At 45.8% G+C, this 21,419-nt stretch overlaps 3 protein-coding genes and 1 long non-coding RNA gene across 5 annotated transcripts in view; 3 read left to right on the forward strand and 1 right to left on the reverse strand.

Annotated features, from left to right (window-relative positions):
- Nucleotides 1-21,419, reverse strand: part of FRY (FRY microtubule binding protein) — a 463,051-nt gene that overhangs the window by 386,420 nt on the left and 55,212 nt on the right. The gene's annotated exons all lie outside the window — the stretch shown is intronic.
- LOC147584839 (uncharacterized) lies at nt 8,339-9,496 on the forward strand. The gene is made up of 2 exons (XR_015253791.1): nt 8,339-8,978; nt 9,207-9,496. It is a non-coding gene; the product is annotated as an uncharacterized LOC147584839 (long non-coding RNA).
- On the forward strand, nt 10,548-15,521 carry LOC147584840 (uncharacterized). Its single transcript, XM_086714011.1, has 3 exons — nt 10,548-12,152; nt 13,577-13,943; nt 15,396-15,521. Exons 1-2 carry the CDS (start codon nt 11,069-11,071, stop codon nt 13,594-13,596), a joined length of 1,104 nt encoding a protein of 367 aa, XP_086570137.1. The 5' UTR covers nt 10,548-11,068; the 3' UTR covers nt 13,597-13,943; nt 15,396-15,521.
- LOC147584841 (uncharacterized) lies at nt 13,960-16,935 on the forward strand. The gene has a single exon (XM_086714004.1). It carries the CDS (start codon nt 14,502-14,504, stop codon nt 16,374-16,376), a length of 1,875 nt encoding a protein of 624 aa, XP_086570130.1. The 5' UTR covers nt 13,960-14,501; the 3' UTR covers nt 16,377-16,935.

Here is a 21,419-nt window from a genome sequence, read left to right on the forward strand (position 1 = left end):
AATAAGAGAAGGAAGGGAGGAAGAAAAGGAGGGAGGGGAAGGGAAGGGGAGGGGAGGGAAGGAAAGGAATGGAAAGGGAGGGGGAAAGGGAAGGGAGAGGAAGGGAAGGGAGGGGGAAGGAAAGGGAAAGGAAAGGGAAAAGAAAAGAGAAGACAAAGAAAAGGAAAGGGAAAAGAAAAGATAAGAGAAAAAGAAAAGAGAAAAGAAAGGAGAAGAAAGGAAAAGAAAAAAGAAAAGAGAAAAGAAAAAGAAAAGAGAAAAGAAAAGAAAAGAAAAGAAAAGAAAAGAAAAGAAAAGAAAAGAAAAGAAAAGAAAAGAAAAGAAAAAAGAAAAGAAAAGCTGCTACTGTAGTTTCAGTTCAGTCCATTTCATGGTGATATGTCCTAGGGCTTTGGTATTCATACCAAAGATCCCCCTCTATCAATATTGGGCATGGATTTAAAATTTTTTATACTAGCACTTAATAACTAAATTTGTGTTGACGTTTACAGAGATTTAGAATGTTTACCATCTCAACTTGTCTGCTTATCACTTACTGATGTTCATGATGTTTATCACCTGGCTCATGATAACGAAAAATTGAACCTTTGAGGTTGGTTAAATAAATTGCAGTGTATCTATACTGGAAAGCTATTCTGTCCCCTCATAATGATACTGTAGATCAATGACTGGTATATGAGCATTTAGACATTTGCTAAAATATAAATTCCAGAGCCATAACGCTGGAGATTCTGAATCTGCAGATCCAAGCTAGGGCCTTGGAATCTGAATTTTAATAAGCATTCCCAAGGAAGCTTTTTACGCAGTGAGTTTATTGAACCCTCACATGGAGATCAACACTTAGGTGAAAATGTGGAGATTATTAAATGGAAAAACATAAGCTGTGTACCAGTGTGCATTACAAAATAATGTGTCTTATAGTATAATCTCATAAAAATACCTAGCTACACGGATTGGTAGATAGAGAAACAGGAGGACAGATAGACTAATACAGATGTGTACAGAAAAAAGTTTGGAAGGATAGATACTCAGGTGGTAACAACAAACTGTGGGACGGCATAGTGTTTTTCAAAAAACACTTTTGCTCTATACATTATCTAATTCTCCACAATGCATTTATACTGCTCTTATGCTAATAAAAGGATATTTTTAATTATAAAAGAAATGTTTTTTTGAGTTCCTAATGTGCCTTGAGCATGAGGACCACAAAGACGAAATCAGGCCCCGGTTCTACCTTAAGGAATTCAACCCCAGCAAGAGAAGACACATGTCCCAGTTGCCCTAGGGCACAGTATGGAGTCCACCTGGATGAGGGGCTGGGAGAACACGGGGACCCGAACCCCTGATCCTCCTGAGTCAGCCCAGCTACAGGGCAGGACACTACAGCGTCCCACCGTTCTGGATGCAAGACAGCCGTGGAGGGTCAGGAAAACTACCAGCAATATTGGGGATGGAGTGATTCGCCATTTTAACGACAGCGAGGCCTTTTTTTCTTTTTCCTTCTGAGAAAAGAACCACACCACGACCATAAACAGAACAGGCTCTAAAACAAAACCCGAACTAAAAACCACAACAATACAACCTCCAACCCACAACATTAAAAACAAAGAAATGGGGCGCCTGGGTGGCGCAGTCGGTTGAGCGTCCGACTTCAGCCAGGTCACGATCTCGCGGTCCGTGAGTTCGAGCCCCGCGTCGGGCTCTGGGCTGATGGCTCAGAGCCTGGAGCCTGTTTCCGGTTCTGTGTCTCCCTCTCTCTCTGCCCCTCCCCCGTTCATGCTCTGTCTCTCTCTGTCCCAAAAATAAATAAACGTTGAAAAAAAAAAATTTTAAAAACAAAGAAATAACATAAAAATAAGGGACATTTGTAATTTTGGACTGGGACCTCCCTGGGGAAGGATGAAGAGACGTCTGCATGTTGCCTGGCGTGTGTCCTTGCCTGCTCCCCCTTCTGGCCAGGCTGTGACTCTGCTCTCCCCGGTCTCTGCCACCCAATCCTGCAACCTCCTAGCCCAGCCAGTTCCCCCAACCCTCCGGTCCTGTGGTATCACCTCCTTTAAACCCACGGTATTTTCTCTGACACACATTTGCAAAATGGTGTGTGTTTGGTACGTATTATTGGTCGTGGATTATTTTTCTCACATGACAACTTCTTGAAGAGAAAATCTCTTGTTTCTTCAAGTAAACTGCCAGGTCATGGAGAGTGGGGATGGCTTCAAGGACAATTCTAGACACACTGACACACAAATGTTAGGCACTGAAAACATACTTTTAAGATAAATTACGTTGAACAAAAATACATAGGTTTTTATTTGTTCTTAATTCTTAAGTTTATTTTGAGAGAGAGAGGGAATGAGCAGGGGAAGGGCAGAGAAAGAGGTGGGGTGAGAGAGAGAGAGAGAGAGAGAGAGAGAGAGAATCCCAAGCAGGCTCCATACTGTCAGCACAGAGACCCATGCGGGGCTTGAACTCACAAACTGTGAGATCATGACCTGAGACGAAACCAAGAGTCCAAAGCTTAACCAACTGAGCCAACCCAGGCGCCCCTGAAAATAGATTTTCAAAAGCTTAACACTGCAAAATAAAAACCTTCTGGTTAAACGGTCTGTTTACGAATAAATGCCAGTATGATTTTCTCACTACCCATTCTTACATTTCTTCAGCACTGCTACTTTATGCTCATGTATGCACATGTTTCGTTTTAAATTCAACAGGAGGCACACGCTGATCGAATCACCACGCTCTGTGATTCTAAAAGCAGGTTTGGAAATAATTCATTTCTTTAATATCTAGCAGATGAGAACTACTCACCATTTTAACACACGGGACTGTCTCTTGGGAGAGGTCAAAGAGATGCAGCCTTGGAAGAATAAGAATGTGCCTTCCTTAAAAAAGCACAGCTAAGCAGAGACTTAAAAATTATTTTCTTAAATTCGGCATGGGAAGAAGAGACCCGCTTTTGAAAAAACACTGATGAGAAGGATACATAGCAACAAATGTCTGACTCTCATCACAGAGCTATGCTGTATAGCTTCCAATATACGTGTTCAAGACAAGGGAGTGCATTATGTAAAAAGCTTTATTTCATTTTTGAACGGCAGAGCCAAGGGAAAGCCGAGGCATATTGTAACATCCCTCTAGCACCCTCTGGTGTCCTATTCACTGCACGCCTTTTTGAGTTCATTATTTGCTGTTTCGATAGCTATTTGCAAAGGAGCTCTTTGGGAAACCACTAATGTGTCTGCTGGGGAATGCCTCGTCTAAGAAAACCAAATACCTGGATCTTACAACCGGACTGTGTGCTAATTATGCCCACACACAAGGTTTACTTCTCTTTGGGGAGCCAGAGGCGTCATTGCACTTATTAGAGTCACACAGGTAAGTGGAGTCTGCAAGGGCTCCAAAAGGAAATCTTTGCAATTCTATTCAATGCTCGTTTTGTGGAACATTTCCACAGGAAGCCACAGACGTGAGGTGATCTGAGGGAGAGCTGAATGTCCGGTGGATACCTGCCATATGAAACCTGCTTTATTAAAAAGAAGTTGCATAAATGAGATGGGTGAAGATTTACCACAAAGATACTTCAGACTTTTTTTGTGTGTGTGGGTCAGAAAGCATATATGCTCTTTTAAGACGTACAGATTTAGAACTAATTTCAGATTTTGGAGTCAACCTAACCAGAAGTGTTAAAATAAATTAGTAACTGCTACTCAATAAATATTCTAAAGCTAAGCATAAGCGTATGTGAATTATAACTAGGCCTAAGCAAACAAATACACAAACAAAACCAATCTACTCTAATACAATGACTACAAATCTCTGAAGGAAATATATACAAAGGGTTACACGGTTTATATTAAAGTAGTGAAATCGTGTCAGTTTTCCCTTCTCTAATTTCCTTTTTTCTTCCAGTCATCATAGGAAATTACTTTTATAATGGGGGAAAAACTCATTTCAATGAATAAAAGTTCGTAAAGGAGAATGTGCTTGCTCAAGTCTTTCTGAAAATATATGCAAAGACAATGAGGGCAAGGGAGGGGTGTTTTGTCCTATTCCCCAATTCTCCCAGTTGGTAACTATAAATCAAACTTTTATTTATGCTCACTTCACCCACTGCCTTTTGACTCTCTTCCTCACCGAATCCTAAATCCCAAGTGACAGAAGTAGCTGTCCTCATTTCTGGCTACTGCCCCCCAGTCTTTTTCATTGTCATAGCTGAGTAATTGACAATTTATGCAATCTTGTTCAGCTGCTTAGCAACAGAAGGGTGGGGCTCAAAACAGAGGGAAACTACCCGAGTAGCATTCTGCAATTGTGAAGCGAGAAAGGGAGAACGGGGAACTGGCTGTAGGCCGTGTAAAACTAGTTTCAATATGAAATAAAAGGATTTTCAATACTTTGAATACTAAGTCCCAAAAGGATAAATCAAACAAGAAGTGTTCTATATTCTTTTCATGCAAAGACTGTAATTACAGTCTTAAGGGGGTCATGTGCTTAGAATGCCATAAATAGTGCCTAAATGACAAATAAATATGAAGTTCCTTACCCTTGGATCTCTAAATGGGTCAATGGGCTTTGCCTTAGAAACCTCCTTAGAAAGGGTGTGGCTTAGCTGAGGGTCAGACAAACTTAAGTTCAGACAGGAGCTCTAGCCACGCAGGTGAGAACGAGTGATGTGGTAAATTCTGATTGAGACTGTTCCAGAATCATGCCTGCTGTACTTTTCATTTCATCTCGTATCAGCAAAAAGGAAGGGAAAACTGGGGGAATAAATGAAACATCCCTAGAGGAGTTCTCAGTATTATGAGCTTTCCATTTCTGCCAAACTGCCTGAAGTTTATGGCTAGCATCTCCTCAAATGAATGAGAATCCAGAGGTCATAGGTCATAAAGATCTCCTCTCCAAGTCACATTACCTTCCTCCATGCATCTAACTAGAAATCTATCAGATTTACGGTGCCAATATGTTTCTTCTTTGTGGCAGCCTTAATCACAAATGCAGAAGGAAGAGGTTCCAGGTAACTGAACTGGCCAAATGATGGTAAGTTTTTATTTTATTTTTTTGATTAGTCCTTAGGAATTTAGTTAGATCAGCCAACTTCGCACTATGAAATAAAACAGAAAATGTCACCAATTCTCCACATAGCAGATTGTCCTAAAGGTTAAATTCGTTCATTCATTTGTTTGGAATATGTTTTGTGAGCACCTATTATGTGCACTGTTCCAAGCACGGAAGTTATTTTGGTGAATAATACCACCAAGGCTCCTGCTCTCAGACCTTATGGTACAGTTGTGTGTGTGCCCACACACAAATTAAAGAGTAAAATTTAATAAAGAAGATGTCAAAGAGTAACGAATACATAGGAGAGAACTGAAGGAGAGGAATGTGACAGTGACTACTTTGGATTGCTATCATGGGAGGTGAATTAGGCTGAGATATGAATGTTAAGAAGGATCCAGCCACTCGGAGGTAAGAGCTTTCCGCCCAGAAACAGCATCTGCAAAGGCTCTATGGTAGGCACATATCTACAGTGTTAGAGAAATAAAAAGTAAGCCAGCAAAGTTGGGATATAAAAGAAGGAAGAGAGTTATAAAATGATGCTGGAGAACTTGGCACAGCCCAGATGGGGTAGGGGCTTGGTAAACCAGGGCACAGCCTGGGTTTCATTGCAGGCCAGATGGGATGCCATTGGGGATTACAACTGTGGGAAGGAAGGTGTCATAAATATTATTCATGATTAAAAATTTGTTTTAATGTTTACTTATATTCGAGAGAGAAAGAGACAGAGCACAAGCTGGAGAGGGGCAGAGAGATGGAGACAGAATCCGAAGCAGGCTGCAGGCTCCGAGCGGTCAGCATAGAGCCTGATGCGGGGCTCAAACTCAAAAGCAGCGAGACCATGACCTGGGCCAAAGTCAGACACTTAACTGACTGAGCCACCCAGGTGCCCCTATTATTCATGATTTTAAAAGTTCACTGTGGCTGTTGAAGGGAGACATGAGTGGGAGTGAGGAGACAGTTGGGAGGTAGGCGCAAGAGGTGAGGGTCAGAGACACTGGTGGTTTGGATAGGGTATTGATGAAAATGAGAAGGAATGGATGGTTTGGGTCTGCTTTAGAGGCAAGGGTGACAGTACAGACTGAATGTGGAAGGTGAAGGTAAGAAAATGATCAAAGAGAAGCCCTAGAATATTTGTCTTGATGTTGGACGGTGGTGTTTTCTACCGAGAAGGGAAAAGAGGGGGAGGAGCAAGTATATGATAGAAAATCAATTTTTATTTTAGCCATATTAAGTCTTCAGTGCCTCCCAGACTACCTAATGAAGGCACTGAGAATAGGAGTTAAATCTTTTGGGGAGATGTGAAGACCAGAGACATAGTTTGGGTATTACCAGTACATGGGATTGGAGATGACCTCAGAGAGTGTAGATAGAAAAGAACAGGGTGCTCGAGACCCAGCGTCTTGGGGCAGTCTACATTAGTGGTTGAGCGAGGGAAGGAGAGCCAGGAAAGAAGATGGAAAAACAGCAGCCAGTGAAGTATGAGAAAATCAGGAGAGCATGGTGTCCAGAGAACAAGCGAAAGAAAGGGAGTAGGTCAACATAGTTAGCTACCACGAGGTGTCTCAGTAAGATGTGGAGAGAATAGTGACCAGGGTGTTAGGCAACATCACTAGGTCAAATGGAGAAGGGTGTCTGCACCAAAACAAAGCAACTGAAGTTTGAGTCCAACGCTGTGAATATCCTACAGTACTTTATAAACTTAATATCTCTCCAAATTATATGAAGCATCTTTTCACTATTTGTAGCTCGTATCTTTTCTTATTTCTATAACTAAATGACCTAAACAGGTCCCTAAATGTTTCCACCCTTATGAACACATGTTGAATACATTGAAAACTGGCTTCAGCAATATCCATTGCCTTTCTTGTTCCTCCCTACCTTATCATACTTTATGCGAAACCAAGGGTATTCAATGCAGAACAAGAGGTAGAATTAAAATCAATTAACATCTGCCCTTGGTAGAAAACATTTTTCTGAAAAGAACTTTGAAATCATTGGCTAAAATAAACTTTGGTGATTATTTCTGGGTTTCAATGATTCAAATGATACATTGTCCCCATTTTACTATAGAAAAACAGTGTCAGCTTTGTGTAGACTTGTAAGTGAATTGCAGTGATGGAAAAGGGTCCTGTGTGTCCCACCCCAAAATTCTTTTTTTATGAGTTTTTAATGTTCACTTGTTTTTGAGAGACATAGAGAGAGTGCAAGCAGGGGAGGGGTAGGGAGAGAGGGAGACACAGAATCGGAAGCAGGCTCCAGGCTCTGAGCTGTCAGCCCAGAGCCCGACGCGGGGGTCCAAACCCACAAACTGCGAGATCATGACCTGAGCTGAAGTCGGACGCTCAACCGACTGAGCCACCCAGGCGCCCCCAGCCCAAAATTATTACTTTTTCTATTTTTACTTAGAGATTGTCTTCAAGTATTGGACAATCTCCACATTTGAAGCCTGGGAAATTTCCATTTGTGGAGCCCCTAAATTGAGTTGCTGTTGGTAGCTGTCTTTCTGTCCTCTGATCACAAGGAGATATGCAGGATGAAATGGGTGAAGGGGGTCAAAAAGTACACACTTCCAGTGATAAAATTAGTCCTGGGGAGCAAAATTGGATTGTGTGTTTGGAAGGTGCTAAGAGAGCAAACCGGAAAGGTTCTCATTACAAGAAAAAAAATCGTGGTAACTGTATGCAGTGATGGATGTTAACTAAATTTATCACAGTGATCATATGACTACATGTACATACATGGAATCATGTACACTTGAAACTGTCACGTAAACTTGAAACTTGAAAAGTATTTAGGCACGGAATGAAAGAAAAGAAGACATTCAGGCTTCCCAAGGTACTTGGCTCTGAGAGAGAGTCCGGTCCCGAGCTGTTACTGTTTGTGTGACCATTGAAATCTCCACCCTGCAGCTATATTCCCAGGCGCCCAGTCTAGTCCTCTGCCAACAGCAGCTATGACATCTATACCCCCTTTTTCAGCGGTGAGAGACAGGAACAAAATCTCTTTTTACCATAATTGATACTCACACAGAGCCACCAAATTTGAGCAGGAACATTAGAAAGAGATGAAAATTCAGTTGGAGATGGAAAAGTAAAAGTTATTTAATAGAGCTCTTCTTGTAGGAAATAATTTTAAAAATGGGACGCCTGGCGAAGACATTAATTAGAACATTTTCTGAAGTTATTCTTCATGGCTGTGGATAGGGAGCCATTTTTTTTTTTTTTTTTTTTTTTAAATCACACTTCTTTGGAAAGCTTACTCTAAAAGCAGCCTTTAACTTTCTATGATGCTTTCAAGTCACATCAGTGGGTAAGGAAGTATGGAATAAAATCGGGTGTATCCTGCGTTTCCTCTAATGGTGTTCTCTAACACTAGAAATTCCACATAACTGATATTTCTAACAGAGTCCTTGAAGGAAGACAAGATCCCAACGACAAAAATAGTAATACTTCTGGGGCCCCTGGGTGGCTCAGTCGGTTAGGCATCCAACTCTTAATTTTAGCTCAGGTCATGATCTTGTGTTTTGTGAGACGGAGCTTGGGCTCTGCCCTAACAGCACGGAGCCTGCTTGGGATTCTCGCTCTCCCTCTCTCTCTCTCTCTCTCTGCCCCCCCCCTTGCACCCTCTTTCTCAACTAACATTTAATTAAAAAAAAAAAAAGAAGAAGAAGATGAACTCTGTAAAAAGATTCCTGATGGATTTATTTCATTTTACCCTGCTTGTTCGAAAAACTAGCAATCGGGAGTTGGAGGACGTGAGGCACGGCTCTCCGGTAGTTAACTGTGTGGTCCTGGGAAGGTCTCTGTACCTCAGTTTTCTCATCTGCAAAATGCAGGGCTTGGATTAAAGAAGCTTACAGCTCTAACATTCTGAGATCCTGTATTAACCACAGCATATGACTGACCAGAACAATCTACGTGAGGACCGGGCCAGTACCACAATTCTCTTCCTCCACATGCTCTGGGGCACAGCAATTCCAGTCACACCGCCTAATGTAGCCTAGTTCCGCTTTAAAGTGGAGGCTTGTTAAATTATTCATGTGAATGCTCTTTGGAAAATTATAGACCTCTTTGAGTTTATCCTGTGTTTCCCACTAGACTATCAGTGTCTGAAAGACGTTACTTTCTCTGTTATTCCCTATTCAGTGATCAAGTATCAACGAAGTATTTAATGTACACCGAGGAGCCAAGAGACAATTAGAAACACATAATGCAAATTTGGTTCATGAAGCCTTGATAAAGAAGAAGACGTGAAAAACAGCCAAGATGACACAACTAAAAATCAGCAAAAAGCTGACTTTAAGGACTTTAAGTAACGGACTTTAAGGATTACACAGGCATGTAGTTAAAATGCAAATGAGAGCAAATGTTTGTTCTATTCATGCTTCGTGCTGTGAGGAGGAAATGTGAAAAATAAAAATGACTCTTCTTGGCTACCTCTTCTTCAGTGCTCTTAATTATGAGAGTCTGTGCATGTGTGACTTTCCAACCATTTCATGGGCATGCGTTTCTAAAATAATAAATGGAATTTCTTTTTTTAAATTTTTTTTTTCAACGTTTATTTATTTTTGGGACAGAGAGAGACAGAGCATGAACGGGGGAGGGGCAGAGAGAGAGGGAGACACAGAATCGGAAACAGGCTCCAGGCTCCGAGCCATCAGCCCAGAGCCTGACGCGGGGCTCGAACTCACAGAACGCGAGATCGTGACCTGGCTGAAGTCGGACGCTTAACCGACTGCGCCACCCAGGCGCCCCAATAAATGGAATTTCTTAAGGGCAAGGGTCATTTGTGTGTGTGTGTGAGAGTAATAAGTTGAAAGCAATGAATCTCATTTTTCTACATAACTTACGGAAAAATCATTTTCCTTAATTTGGAATGAAAACCAAGGTTAAGTGAAATTTCTTAAAAGAGCTGACAGGAACATTTTTGAGTGTGGAAAGGAAGGTGATTCGGGACAGAAAAAGCCTGAAGATAGGGAGGGATGATTGTTGGGTGAGATTCAGGGGAAAGATGCATTCACTGAAGGGGCTATCTTCTCTTTATTGGTGGTTCAGACCAATTGAGCAAACGTTTCCAGAAGATCAGCCATGCTTAGACTCAAAAGTGGGAGGGGTGAGGTGACAGATCAAATACTGTGGGCTCAGAATGATGTGCCTTTTGTGTCCAGTTTCCTCCAGGAGGATGCATTTGGCTGAGGTCCCCCATGGCTCCCAGATCCCCTCTGCGTGTGACCGGTGCATGGTCACAGCACAGCCTGTGGTGTGGTTCTAGAATAATTATTGTGGTTTTATTTGCACCATATGGTATTGAAAGGGCGGGCCTACGCCAGCCGACTCCATCTTGTTCTGTGTCCTTCACCTTGACCACACCTCCTCCCCTTGAGTAACGCCCCCCTCACCTGCCTAACAGGACTCGGACCCTTCCCCAGGACCCTTCCCCAGCCAATCGGTTGAGGCCATAGCCATTACCTCACCAACTGCCCCAGGCCCCAATAAAACCTTTGTCCTTTTGAAACTCGCTCTCTTTCCCTGGTATCTCACCGCTGCGTCGGTGCAGGTAGGGGATTGAGCTCGAGCTAGCTCGAATAAAGGCTCTTTGCTTTTGCATCGGACTCGGCTCCCTAGTGGTCTTTGGGGATCACGAATTCTGGGCATAACATTTGGGGGCTCGGCCCGGGATCCCCAAGAACCCCGAGGGACCCCCGACCCGGAGAGCCTGACTGGCCACGGTTAGTGTCTGTTTGTTCTGTCTTTTCTGTGTGAGCTCATTTCTGGAATTCTGGTAGTGCCCGACGCGGTCTAAGTGGACGCACTGGAGGACCACGGGCCGGGAGTTTCGGAAGACGTTCCGATTCTCCCTTCTGGAGGGACGTGGAATCCCCTCAAAGGTCTGAGACGAGGCGGGTCGCTCCCGCTGGTCGGCGTGAGGCCGTCGTCTTTGGAGGGACGTGGAATCCCCTCATCGGTTTTGGAGGGACGTGGAATCCCCTCATCGGTTTTGGAGGGACATGGAATCCCCTCAAAGGTCTAAGCTAGCTTGCAGTTTTGCTTCCATGGAGTTGGAAGACTTTCTAGGGGCCCTCTGTTTGTCTGTTTTTGTGTTTCTCTGTTTTGTTCTGTGGACTTACTGGACGGACGTTATGGGACAGACTCAGACTACTCCTCTAAGTATTATGATTGATCACTTTAAGGATGTGAGGGGAAGAGCTAACAACCTCAGTGTGGAAGTCCGAAAGGGTCGGATGCAGTTTTTTTGTTCTAGCGAGTGGCCAACTTTCAATGTCGGATGGCCACCAGAGGGGACCTTCGACCTCCCTACCATCCACCGAGTCAGGAGTATCATCTCTCAGCCTAAGGCGGGCCATCTTGATCAGCTCCCTTACATTATCACTTGGCAGGACCTTGTAGAAGACCCACCCTCTTGGCTTAAGCCCTTCCTAACCCTGCTCCCTCCGGAGCCAAAACCCATTCTTGCTTTGCAGGAGACAGAGAAGAGGAAAAGTCTTACCCAGCCTTCAGCACCCCTCTACCCTGTCCTACAGGGGGGTGCTGAAGAAGAATTAATTTTTCCTCCCCCGTATAACCCCTCTAGGATGCCGGAAGAACACCATCCTCCCCCTCCGGGGGAGGCAGACGCTGTTCCGAGAGCGGGAGGCGGAAACGCTCCAGGGGGAAGCCCGCCCTTTACCAGACAAAGGGCTCAGAGGGGGCAATCCGCCTCCGCCGCCGACTCCACTATTCTGCCCCTGCGAGCCACCGGACCCCCAGACGCGGAGGGGAATCAGCCCCATCACTACTGGCCTTTCGCCACTAGTGACCTCTACAACTGGAAAGCTCAGAATCCTAAGTTTTCCGAGAAACCGGCAGGGCTTATTGATCTATTAGACTCTGTTCTTTTTACCCATCAGCCCACGTGGGATGATTGCCAGCAGCTTTTGCAGGTCCTGTTCACGACTGAAGAAAGAGAAAGAATCCTCAGTGGGGCCCGAAAACTAGTTCCAGGCGCAGACGGAAATCCCACCACCAACCAGGCTCAGATAGATGCCTCCTTCCCCTTAACTCGGCCCCAGTGGGATTTCAACACGGCAGAAGGTAAGGAGAGGCTCCGGGTCTACCGCCAGACTCTAATGGGGGGGTCTCCGAATGGCTGCTAGAAAGCCAACCAATTTGGCCAAGGTAGGAAATGTACAACAGGGAAAAGATGAATCTCCGGCTGCCTTTTTAGAACGGATCATGGAGGCATTCCGTACCTACACCCCCATGGATCCAGAGGCTCCGGAAAGCAAGGCAGCTGTTCTCATGGCCTTTGTAAACCAATCGGCCATAGACATTAGGAGAAAATTACAGAAAATAGATAGACTAGGAGAAAAAAGTCTGCAGGACTTACTGGTGGTAGCCGAAAAGGTATATAATAACCGGGAGCCTCCTGAGGACAAGCAGGCTCGCGCCATGGCGGCTGCCAGCAGTAAGCAGACTCGAGACCTGGCCAGAATACTACTAGCTACCACTGCTGACTTCCCCGAGGAACGAGACCGCCGTCTCCGGCAGCTGGCAGACGACACAAGAAAAGGTAAAAGCACCAAGGGGGGGAAGCAGAGGCTGCAGAAGGATCAGTGTGCATACTGCAAGGAGATAGGGCATTGGGCCCGAGATTGTCCAAAAAGAGCTGGCGGGAAGGGAAGCAAGACTGATCGAGTAAAAGTCCTAGAGCTGGATGAACTAAGTGATTAGGGGAGTCAGGGTTCGGACCCTCTCCCCGAACCCAGGGTAACTCTTAAAGTGGAGGGGACCCCTATTGACTTCCTTGTCGACACCGGAGCACAACATTCGGTCCTCCGCACCCCACAAGGAAAACTAGCCAACAAAAAGTCCTGGGTACAAGGGGCAACTGGTATGAGCCAGTATTCATGGACTACCCGAAGAACAGTAGATTTGGGAACGGGCCGGGTATCCCACTCCTTTATGGTAATACCAGAATGCCCCTACCCGCTGTTAGGACGGGACTTACTGACCAAGATTGGAGCTCAGATAACTTTCAGACAAGGGGGGCCTCAGGTCACCGATGGCAAGGGCCACCCCATCCAGGTCCTGACCATGAAACTGGAGGATGAATACCTCCTCCACCAGGAGGCGCTCCCGAGAGAGGATAATATAGACAGATGGCTACGAGAATTCCCCTCGGTTTGGGCAGAGACGGGGGGGATGGGACTAGCCGCTCACAGGACCCCAGTCCTGGTAGAGCTCAAGCCAGGAGAGAGTCCGGTAAGGATCAAACAATACCCCATGTCTCAGGAGGCCCGGAAGGGGATCCAGCCACACATCCGGAGACTACGAAGCCTAGGGGTACTAGTTCCTTGCCAGTCTGCCTGGAACACCCCCTTACTGCCGGTCAAAAAGCCTCACACAAATGACTACCGACCGGTACAAGACCTCCGGGAAGTAAATAAGAGGGTCGCGGACATACACCCAACTGTTCCCAACCCATATACTCTCTTGAGCTCCTTAGCGCCCTCTAGGGTCTGGTATACTGTACTAGATTTAAAGGACGCCTTCTTCAGTCTGCCGCTGGCACCCCAGAGCCAACCCTTCTTCGCCTTCGAGTGGCATGATCCGGAGGAGGGCTCCAGTGGGCAACTCACCTGGACACGGCTACCTCAGGGATTCAAAAATTCACCCACCATCTTCGACGAGGCGCTACACGAAGACCTGGGTGAGTACAGAAGGGAGCACCCTGGCCTCACCCTTCTACAGTACATAGATGACATCCTGATTGCTGCGGACACGGCCAAAGACTGTGAGCGAGGGACCCAGGACCTGCTGGCTACCCTGGGGGCCTTAGGATACCGGGCATCCGCGAAGAAGGCTCAGATATGCAGGAAGAGGGTAAGTTACCTGGGATATATCCTGGAGGGCGGACAGCGGCGGTTATCAGAAGCCAGAAAAGAAACTGTCCTAAGGATCCCTACTCCCACCTCCCGAAGAGAAGTGAGGGAATTCCTAGGATCAGCCGGCTACTGCCGCCTCTGGGTTCCAGGTTTTGCTGAGATCGCCAGGCCCCTATATGAAGCTACCAAAGAGGGGAAAACATTTAAATGGGCTGAAAAAGAAGAAACTGCCTTTAATCAGTTAAAAAAGGCCCTCCTAAGTGCCCCAGCCCTGGGCCTACCAGACATTACAAAGCCCTTCCACCTCTTTGTAGACGAACATAAGGGAATAGCAAAAGGGGTTCTAACTCAAGCCTTAGGCCCCTGGAACCGTCCAGTGGCTTACCTGTCTAAGAAACTAGACCCAGTGGCTGCCGGCTGGCCGCCATGCCTAAGAATTATTGCGGCGACAGCACTCCTAGTCAAGGATGCAGACAAGCTGACCCTAGGACAGGAGATCTGGATCACGACCCCACACGCCATTGAAGGGGTCCTGAAACAGCCTCCGGATAGATGGATGAGCAATACACGTATGACTCATTACCAGAGCCTCCTACTCAACCCTCCACGAGTGCGGTTCCACCCCAGTGCAGCCCTCAATCCTGCAACCCTGCTACCCGACCCTGACCTAGGTGCTCCATTACATGACTGTGCGGGAATCCTGGAACAAGTACATGGATTCCGGACGGACCTGACCGACCGGCCCCTCCCCGATGCTGAGGCTACTTGGTTCACTGATGGCAGCAGCTTTGTGCGAGACGGACACAGGTATGCGGGTGCAGCGGTGGTCACCGAAACGGACACCGTATGGGCGGAGGCTCTACCCTCTGGAACGTCAGCCCAGCGAGCAGAGCTCATAGCCCTCACCAAGGCGCTGATGCTGGGAGCTGGAAAACGGCTTAACATCTACACAGACAGCCGTTATGCATTTGCCACAGCTCATATTCATGGGGCAATTTATCAGGAGAGGGGGTTACTGACGGCAGAAGGACGGACTATAAAAAATAAGCAGGAGATACTTAACCTGCTTACAGCCTTATGGCTTCCTGCCAAGCTAGCCATTATCCACTGCCAAGGGCACCAAAAAGCTGATAACCCAGTAGCTAGAGGTAATCGAAAGGCTGACCAGGCAGCCAAGGCAGTAGCCCTTACTCCAGTCCCCACCATGACCATACAACTACCAGACCCGGGAGACCCAGTTTTACCAGACCAGCCCAAATACTCCCAGGAGGAGTTACAGCGGATCAAGAAACTCCCTATGGCCCAGGAGATAAAGGGATGGTGGTATACACATAACAAGGAGCTCGTGTTGCCAGACCAGCTCGGAGTCTCAATATTAGAGCACATGCATCGGTCTACTCACATGGGGGCCCGAAAATTAAAAGACTTAATCCGACATGCCGGAATTAAGATTCACCAACAGGACACCAAAATAGAGCAAGTTGTATCTGCCTGCAAGACCTGCCAACTCACCAACGCGAGGGCCACATCAAATAAAAAAGGAACCAGGCTCAGAGGCACCAGACCGGGAGCCCAATGGGAAGTCGACTTCACTGAAGTCAAACCAGGAAAGTATGGTTTTAAATACCTTTTAGTATTTACAGACACCTTCTCTGGCTGGGTGGAGGCATACCCAACCAAGCATGAAACGGCTCAGACGGTGGCTAAGAAGCTACTAGAAGACATCTTACCCAGGTATGGTTTTCCTGCCATGGTAGGATCAGACAATGGACCAGCTTTTATCTCGCAGGTAACACAGGCAGTAGCCAAGGCGGTGGGGGCAAACTGGAAATTACATTGTGCTTATAGGCCCCAGAGCTCAGGACAGGTAGAAAGAATGAATAGAACCCTAAAAGAGACCCTTACCAAATTAACCATGGAGACTGGCGGGGACTGGGTGACTCTCCTACCGTACGCCCTTTACCGGGTTAGAAACACTCCTTACACTCTGGGTTTTACTCCCTACGAGATTATGTTTGGCAGGCCACCCCCTGTTATTCCCAGCCTTCGAGCTGAACTTATTGCTGAGTTTAAAGATCAAGAACTTTTTCTTTCCTTGAGCGGGCTCCAGAGGGCGCACGAGGACATTTGGCCGCGTCTCCGTGCCATCTACGAGGCTGGCCCGATCCCGACACCTCATCAATACAGGCCAGGAGACTGGGTCTACGTCAAGAGGCACCACCGAGAGACTCTCGAGCCGCGCTGGAAGGGACCCTACATCGTGGTGTTGACAACCCCCACTGCTCTCAAGGTAGACGGCATCGCGACCTGGGTCCATCACACCCACGCTCAGCCAGCGGACCCCTCCTCGATCCGGAAGGACGTTGTCACGCGATGGGCCATCAGTCGGGACCAACACAACCCGCTCAAGCTCAAGCTACAGCGCATTTGACCTACCTAATATTGGTAACTCTGTTAACTGCTTGTCATTGCTCATGCTGCCGGGAGTCCCCACGCCCCCCCAAAACATCACCTGGCAGATCATAGACACCAGCTTGGGGACAATACTTAATCAGACGTCCCAGAGCCACCCCAGGGACACTTGGTTCCCAGAACTTTGCATAAACCTCCAAACTCTGTTCCCCTTGTCACCATAAATGCAGCCGGTCCCATGATTGGGTCCCTAAGCTACATGACAAGGGGGGAATGAAAGGGCGGGCCTACGCCAGCCGACTCCATCTTGTTCTGTGTCCTTCACCTTGACCACACCTCCTCCCCTTGAGTAACCCCCCCCTCACCTGCCTAACAGGACTCGGACCCTTCCCCAGGACCCTTCCCCAGCCAATCGGTTGAGGCCATAGCCATTACCTCACCAACTGCCCCAGGCCCCAATAAAACCTTTGTCCTTTTGAAACTCGCTCTCTTTCCCTGGTATCTCACCGCTGCGTCGGTGCAGGTAGGGGATTGAGCTCGAGCTAGCTCGAATAAAGGCTCTTTGCTTTTGCATCGGACTCGGCTCCCTAGTGGTCTTTGGGGATCACGAATTCTGGGCATAACAGTATCAACTTCTTCTAACAGGCCACTCAGTAATGCCTATTTTAGGAAATAAATTTTACCTGCTTATGTCCCTGCAAGAAACAAATTTTGCCAATATGTAATCATCAGTAAATATTTATGCTTAAAAGCAAAGCCTTTGAAGACCACTTCATTTGGATTTTGAGGCTTCCTTGTACTGAGAAAACAGGAAACATGTCAAGAGAGAAGCAGTGATAGAATTAAGTGATAGATCTACAGAAATCAAACTTCTTAAAAATAGGCATAATAATTACATATTAGTGAGAACTGATTTGAGTCTGGACCTAGTTTTAAGTTAAAGAGCTGTCAGGAATGGAGCGGGAGGGGGATAGAGCTGAGTTAATCACAGGACAAAATGACAAAACACCCAAGCTTTGGGAAGAAAGGAGCCAGGCCTGCTCCAGTAACCCTGCTCACAGGAACCAGACATTCAGATTCTGCAAGATGGCTTTATTCTCTCTAGGGCAGACAGGCACGTGGAGAAGGCCCCGCAGCTCTGGGAGCAGAGGGCAACAGAGAGGAGAGATGTCTCCCCCCCATCCCGCTTAAGTTCACAAATTCCCCAAGGAAGGACTCGGTTGCAGCTGATTTGAGTCATGAACTTATCCCTGAATCAATGACTGTGGCTTGGGAGGAATATAACGGGACTGGCTTAGCTTGGAACCTCCATCTCTAGAGGCACACGGCCTGATGAAAACTTTGTTCTGGAAGAACAGTAGGTAGGTAAATGAAGATAAAACAGGAACTGTGAAATAGCCATGAGAACTATCATTTATGAAGACTCTACTAGGACTCAGGTGCTTGCACGTATTATCCTGATAAATTATTCCAGCCACCATGTAATGCAGGTATTTTTATGCCTATTTCACAGACAGCAGAAGTGTTAACTATCTTTGCCAAGGTCATACAACTAGATAAAGGTACAGTGAGATTTGGATCCAGATAGGTCTGATTCCAAAGCCCAAGTTTACTCTGCTAGGACATTCTGCCAAAGGAAGGAAGGAGGGAAGGAAGGAAGGAAGGAAGGAAGGAAGGAAGGAAGGAAGGAAGGAAGGAAGGAGGGAGGGAGGGAGGGAGGCAGGGGAGGGAGGGAGGGAGGGAGGGGAGGGAGGAAGGAAGGAAGGGAGGAAGGAAGGAAGAAAGGAGGGAAGGAAGGAAGGAAGGAAGGAAGGAAGGAAGGAAGGAAGGAAGGAAGGAAGGGAGAAACACTATATTGACTTTATCTAGATTCAGCAAGGATGGGCAATATGTGGCATATATATTTTTACTCCCAAATTCTGTACCACCTGGACATTATTAATTGATCACAGACTCTGATTTCTCAGCATGGGACTTTAATCACGGCAGACTGGCACATGAGTTCAAACCTGTTGGTAATAATTACAGCTCAAACAGTTGGTTTCAGGTCTTGGAGGTTCACAGCACACGTGCATTCTTCAACTACTAACCACACCGCAGTCATCTTTCTGCAGATTTTTAACATTACAGCACTTGATGACGGAGGTGGAAATAAAGGAAATGTGCAAGACTACAGGCGTCGGCAATACTTTGTATCGAAAAGCATAGAACTATGGGCCTTTGAGACTGCTTGCTGAGATATCAAAGGCAGTCATGGAGTTTTAAAAGAGACGCGGTATAAAAATTAGGCCAATAATTTACCGCAAGGGTGAAATTCTGCTTCATTTCTCCATCCGCTGAGCCTCAAGGGGTTCTTACTTGAGGAAGTATGAGATTAACATCTGGTTGAGGCATAAAGGCAAGGAAGGAGTTAAACAACAGAGGAGGGTTAAGAATAATGTCCTACAAGGAAAGGCACTCTTTCAACCTTGATGGGAGACAGAAAGTGAAAAAAAGCGAAGAGCTGGCAATATATTTTCAGCAGCCTGAAAAAAAACACCCTGAGGCCACTAAACCAATCCAGAATATTAAAATTTTAAAATGCTACTGGAAACAAGATTAGCATTACTTTCCTTATATGGATCCAAGTCTAATGGATATGTTTATTTAACAATAAATATAAATTCTGGCCCCATGTGACCAGGGTTTTAAAATAAGTCAGGAGAAAATGAGGAAATGAACAAAAATAAATGTAATAAAATATGCCTACCTCTTTTTTTTTTGGTGCACTTTCTTTGATTTTTATGGAAACCTGTTTTGCTGCCAGAATCATGTTTCTGTTTGACACAGGTCAGTTTTTTATATTCTCACAGAATTGTGGCGTGCGATAGAGAGATGGGAAATAAGTTCGGGAATTATAACTTCTATAAGTCAAATGGAATTCCTATGTTTCTGAAAAGTCTTTGCAATACTATTGTACCAAAACTATCTAGTTAATAAATATCTATTCAACCTCTTTGTCATTTTCATTATGAATTTCTTCCTCTGGATGATACAATGCCTGTTTTCTTGAAGCATTTACACTTCATTTATTTGACAAGCACAGTTTTTTGCTAACATAGAAAATTCAGATTCACCAGGACATACTTTTGGTGCTCCAACCAGTTTCTCCTTCTTCTTTCTATATTGCTCACATGTGCCTAGGCTTCCATCGCCTGGCTACTGGCTGGCAACTCTGCCCCTTCATCTGTATCACTAAATCCTCACTCACAGCTCTCTGGCACAAGTGCAGCCACACCACTGGTAACATGAACTTGGAAGCGAACGGCATAATCTCAAGACTCTCAGAATCCAGATCTCAAAAGACAAAGGAAAGAGAAGATGTGACTGCGAACGAGAGAACAAGAGACATGATAGCATAAGAAGGACTCAGGTTGGCTTTGAAGATGGAGGAAGGAACCATAAGCCAAGGACAGCTAGCAGCACCTAGGGGGTGGAGGGGGCAGGGAAACAGATTCTCCCCTAGAGTTTCCAGAAAGGAATGATATCCTCGATCCTAGCTCAGTGAGATCCACGTTGGACTTCTGATCTAGAGAACTGTACGAAAATAAATTTGTGTTGTTTGGGGCCACGAAGTTGATGGGTTTCTTTGCTGTAGCATCAGTAGGAAACAAAAATCTCTCTTCCCTGAGATGAATACCTTTCAGGACAAGTCATGCGTCTGGTCATCTTAAGTTAAGACTGCAATCAAACCTCACCATAATCTGTTCATTATAGGATTTCACGAAGTATGAGACTCTCCTAAACAAAAACATAAACCCCAGAGTCAGGGTTGCAGAGAATCTTTATCATATTAAATTAATTTTCTTTAATTTTTTTTAATGTTTATTTATTTCTGAGACAGAGAGAGAGAGAGAGAGAGAGAGAGAGAGAGAGAGACAGAGCAGAGAGAAAGAGAGAGGGAGACACAGAATCTGAAACAGGCTCCAGGCTCTGAGCTGTCAGCACAGAGCCTGACGCGGGGCTCGAACTCACGGACTGCGAGATCATGACCTGAGCCGAATTCAGACACTCAACCGACTGAGCCAACCAGGCGCCCCAAATTAACTTTCTTACTTAATAATGATTTCTTACTCTCTTTGTTAAAGGCCTCTAAGGAACTTACTCCTATTGTCCATCCAAATTTATTTCACATCCTTCATTTCACTGCCCTCTGGTCCAGTGCCTCTGATCAGTCTTGTCACGGTCCTGTCTGCCTCTCTGCATTGTTATTCATGGATCCCTGGGCCTAAGGCACTTCCCTCCCGATGCCAACTAATTTGCCAGACCAGAATATTAAGATTTTAAAACACCAGTGGAACCGAGATTAGCGTTATTTTCCCAATTCCTCATTATTTCCTTCATTTACAGTTTGAGCCCGCACCCTCATGACCGTCAACATTTCCTGAGACTTTCCTTTCCTGCAGGAAGTGGTGTAACCAACCAGTAGTATCTCTGAACACGGAGATACTATTACAGACACAGGTAACAAATGCAGTGAGAAGAGGAGAGGCTGTGAGGTGTTGTGTGGCATCATCCTCTCTTTAAAAGGCAGGGCTGGGGCGCCTGGGTGGCTCCGTCGGTTAGGCGCCCGACTTCAGCTCAGGTCATGATCTCGCAGTCTGTGAGTTCAAGCCCTGCTTCGGGATCTGTGCTGACAGCTCAGAGCCTGGAGCCTGTTTCAGATTCTGTCTCCTCTCTGTCTCTGCCCATCCCCTATTCATGCTCTGTCTCTCTCTGTCTCAAAAATAAATAAACGTTAAAAAAAAAAAAAAGGCAGGGCAGAATCCAGAGCCCCTTTTTTTCTCTCATCACACTGCCTTCTGAGTTCCCAGAGTCATCTGAGTTTATAACTGGCTGCATCCAAGCCATCTATCTCGGGCTGCAAGCCCCCGGGGAAAGGAAAGAGACTTTATCTTTCTTGGACTCGTTTCCGTGTTGTACCAATTACGGTGCCTTCCACAGTGTTAATAAGTTCCATCATTTGGTTCCAACATCTATAAACTGGGTGTCATCTTTGTGTTTCAGTGGCAACACAGTTTCT

Source organism: Puma concolor, chromosome A1 (genome assembly GCF_028749965.1).
Source record: "Puma concolor isolate L17-30 chromosome A1, mPumCon1.1.hap2, whole genome shotgun sequence".
Classification (NCBI taxonomy): Eukaryota; Metazoa; Chordata; class Mammalia; order Carnivora; family Felidae; genus Puma; species Puma concolor.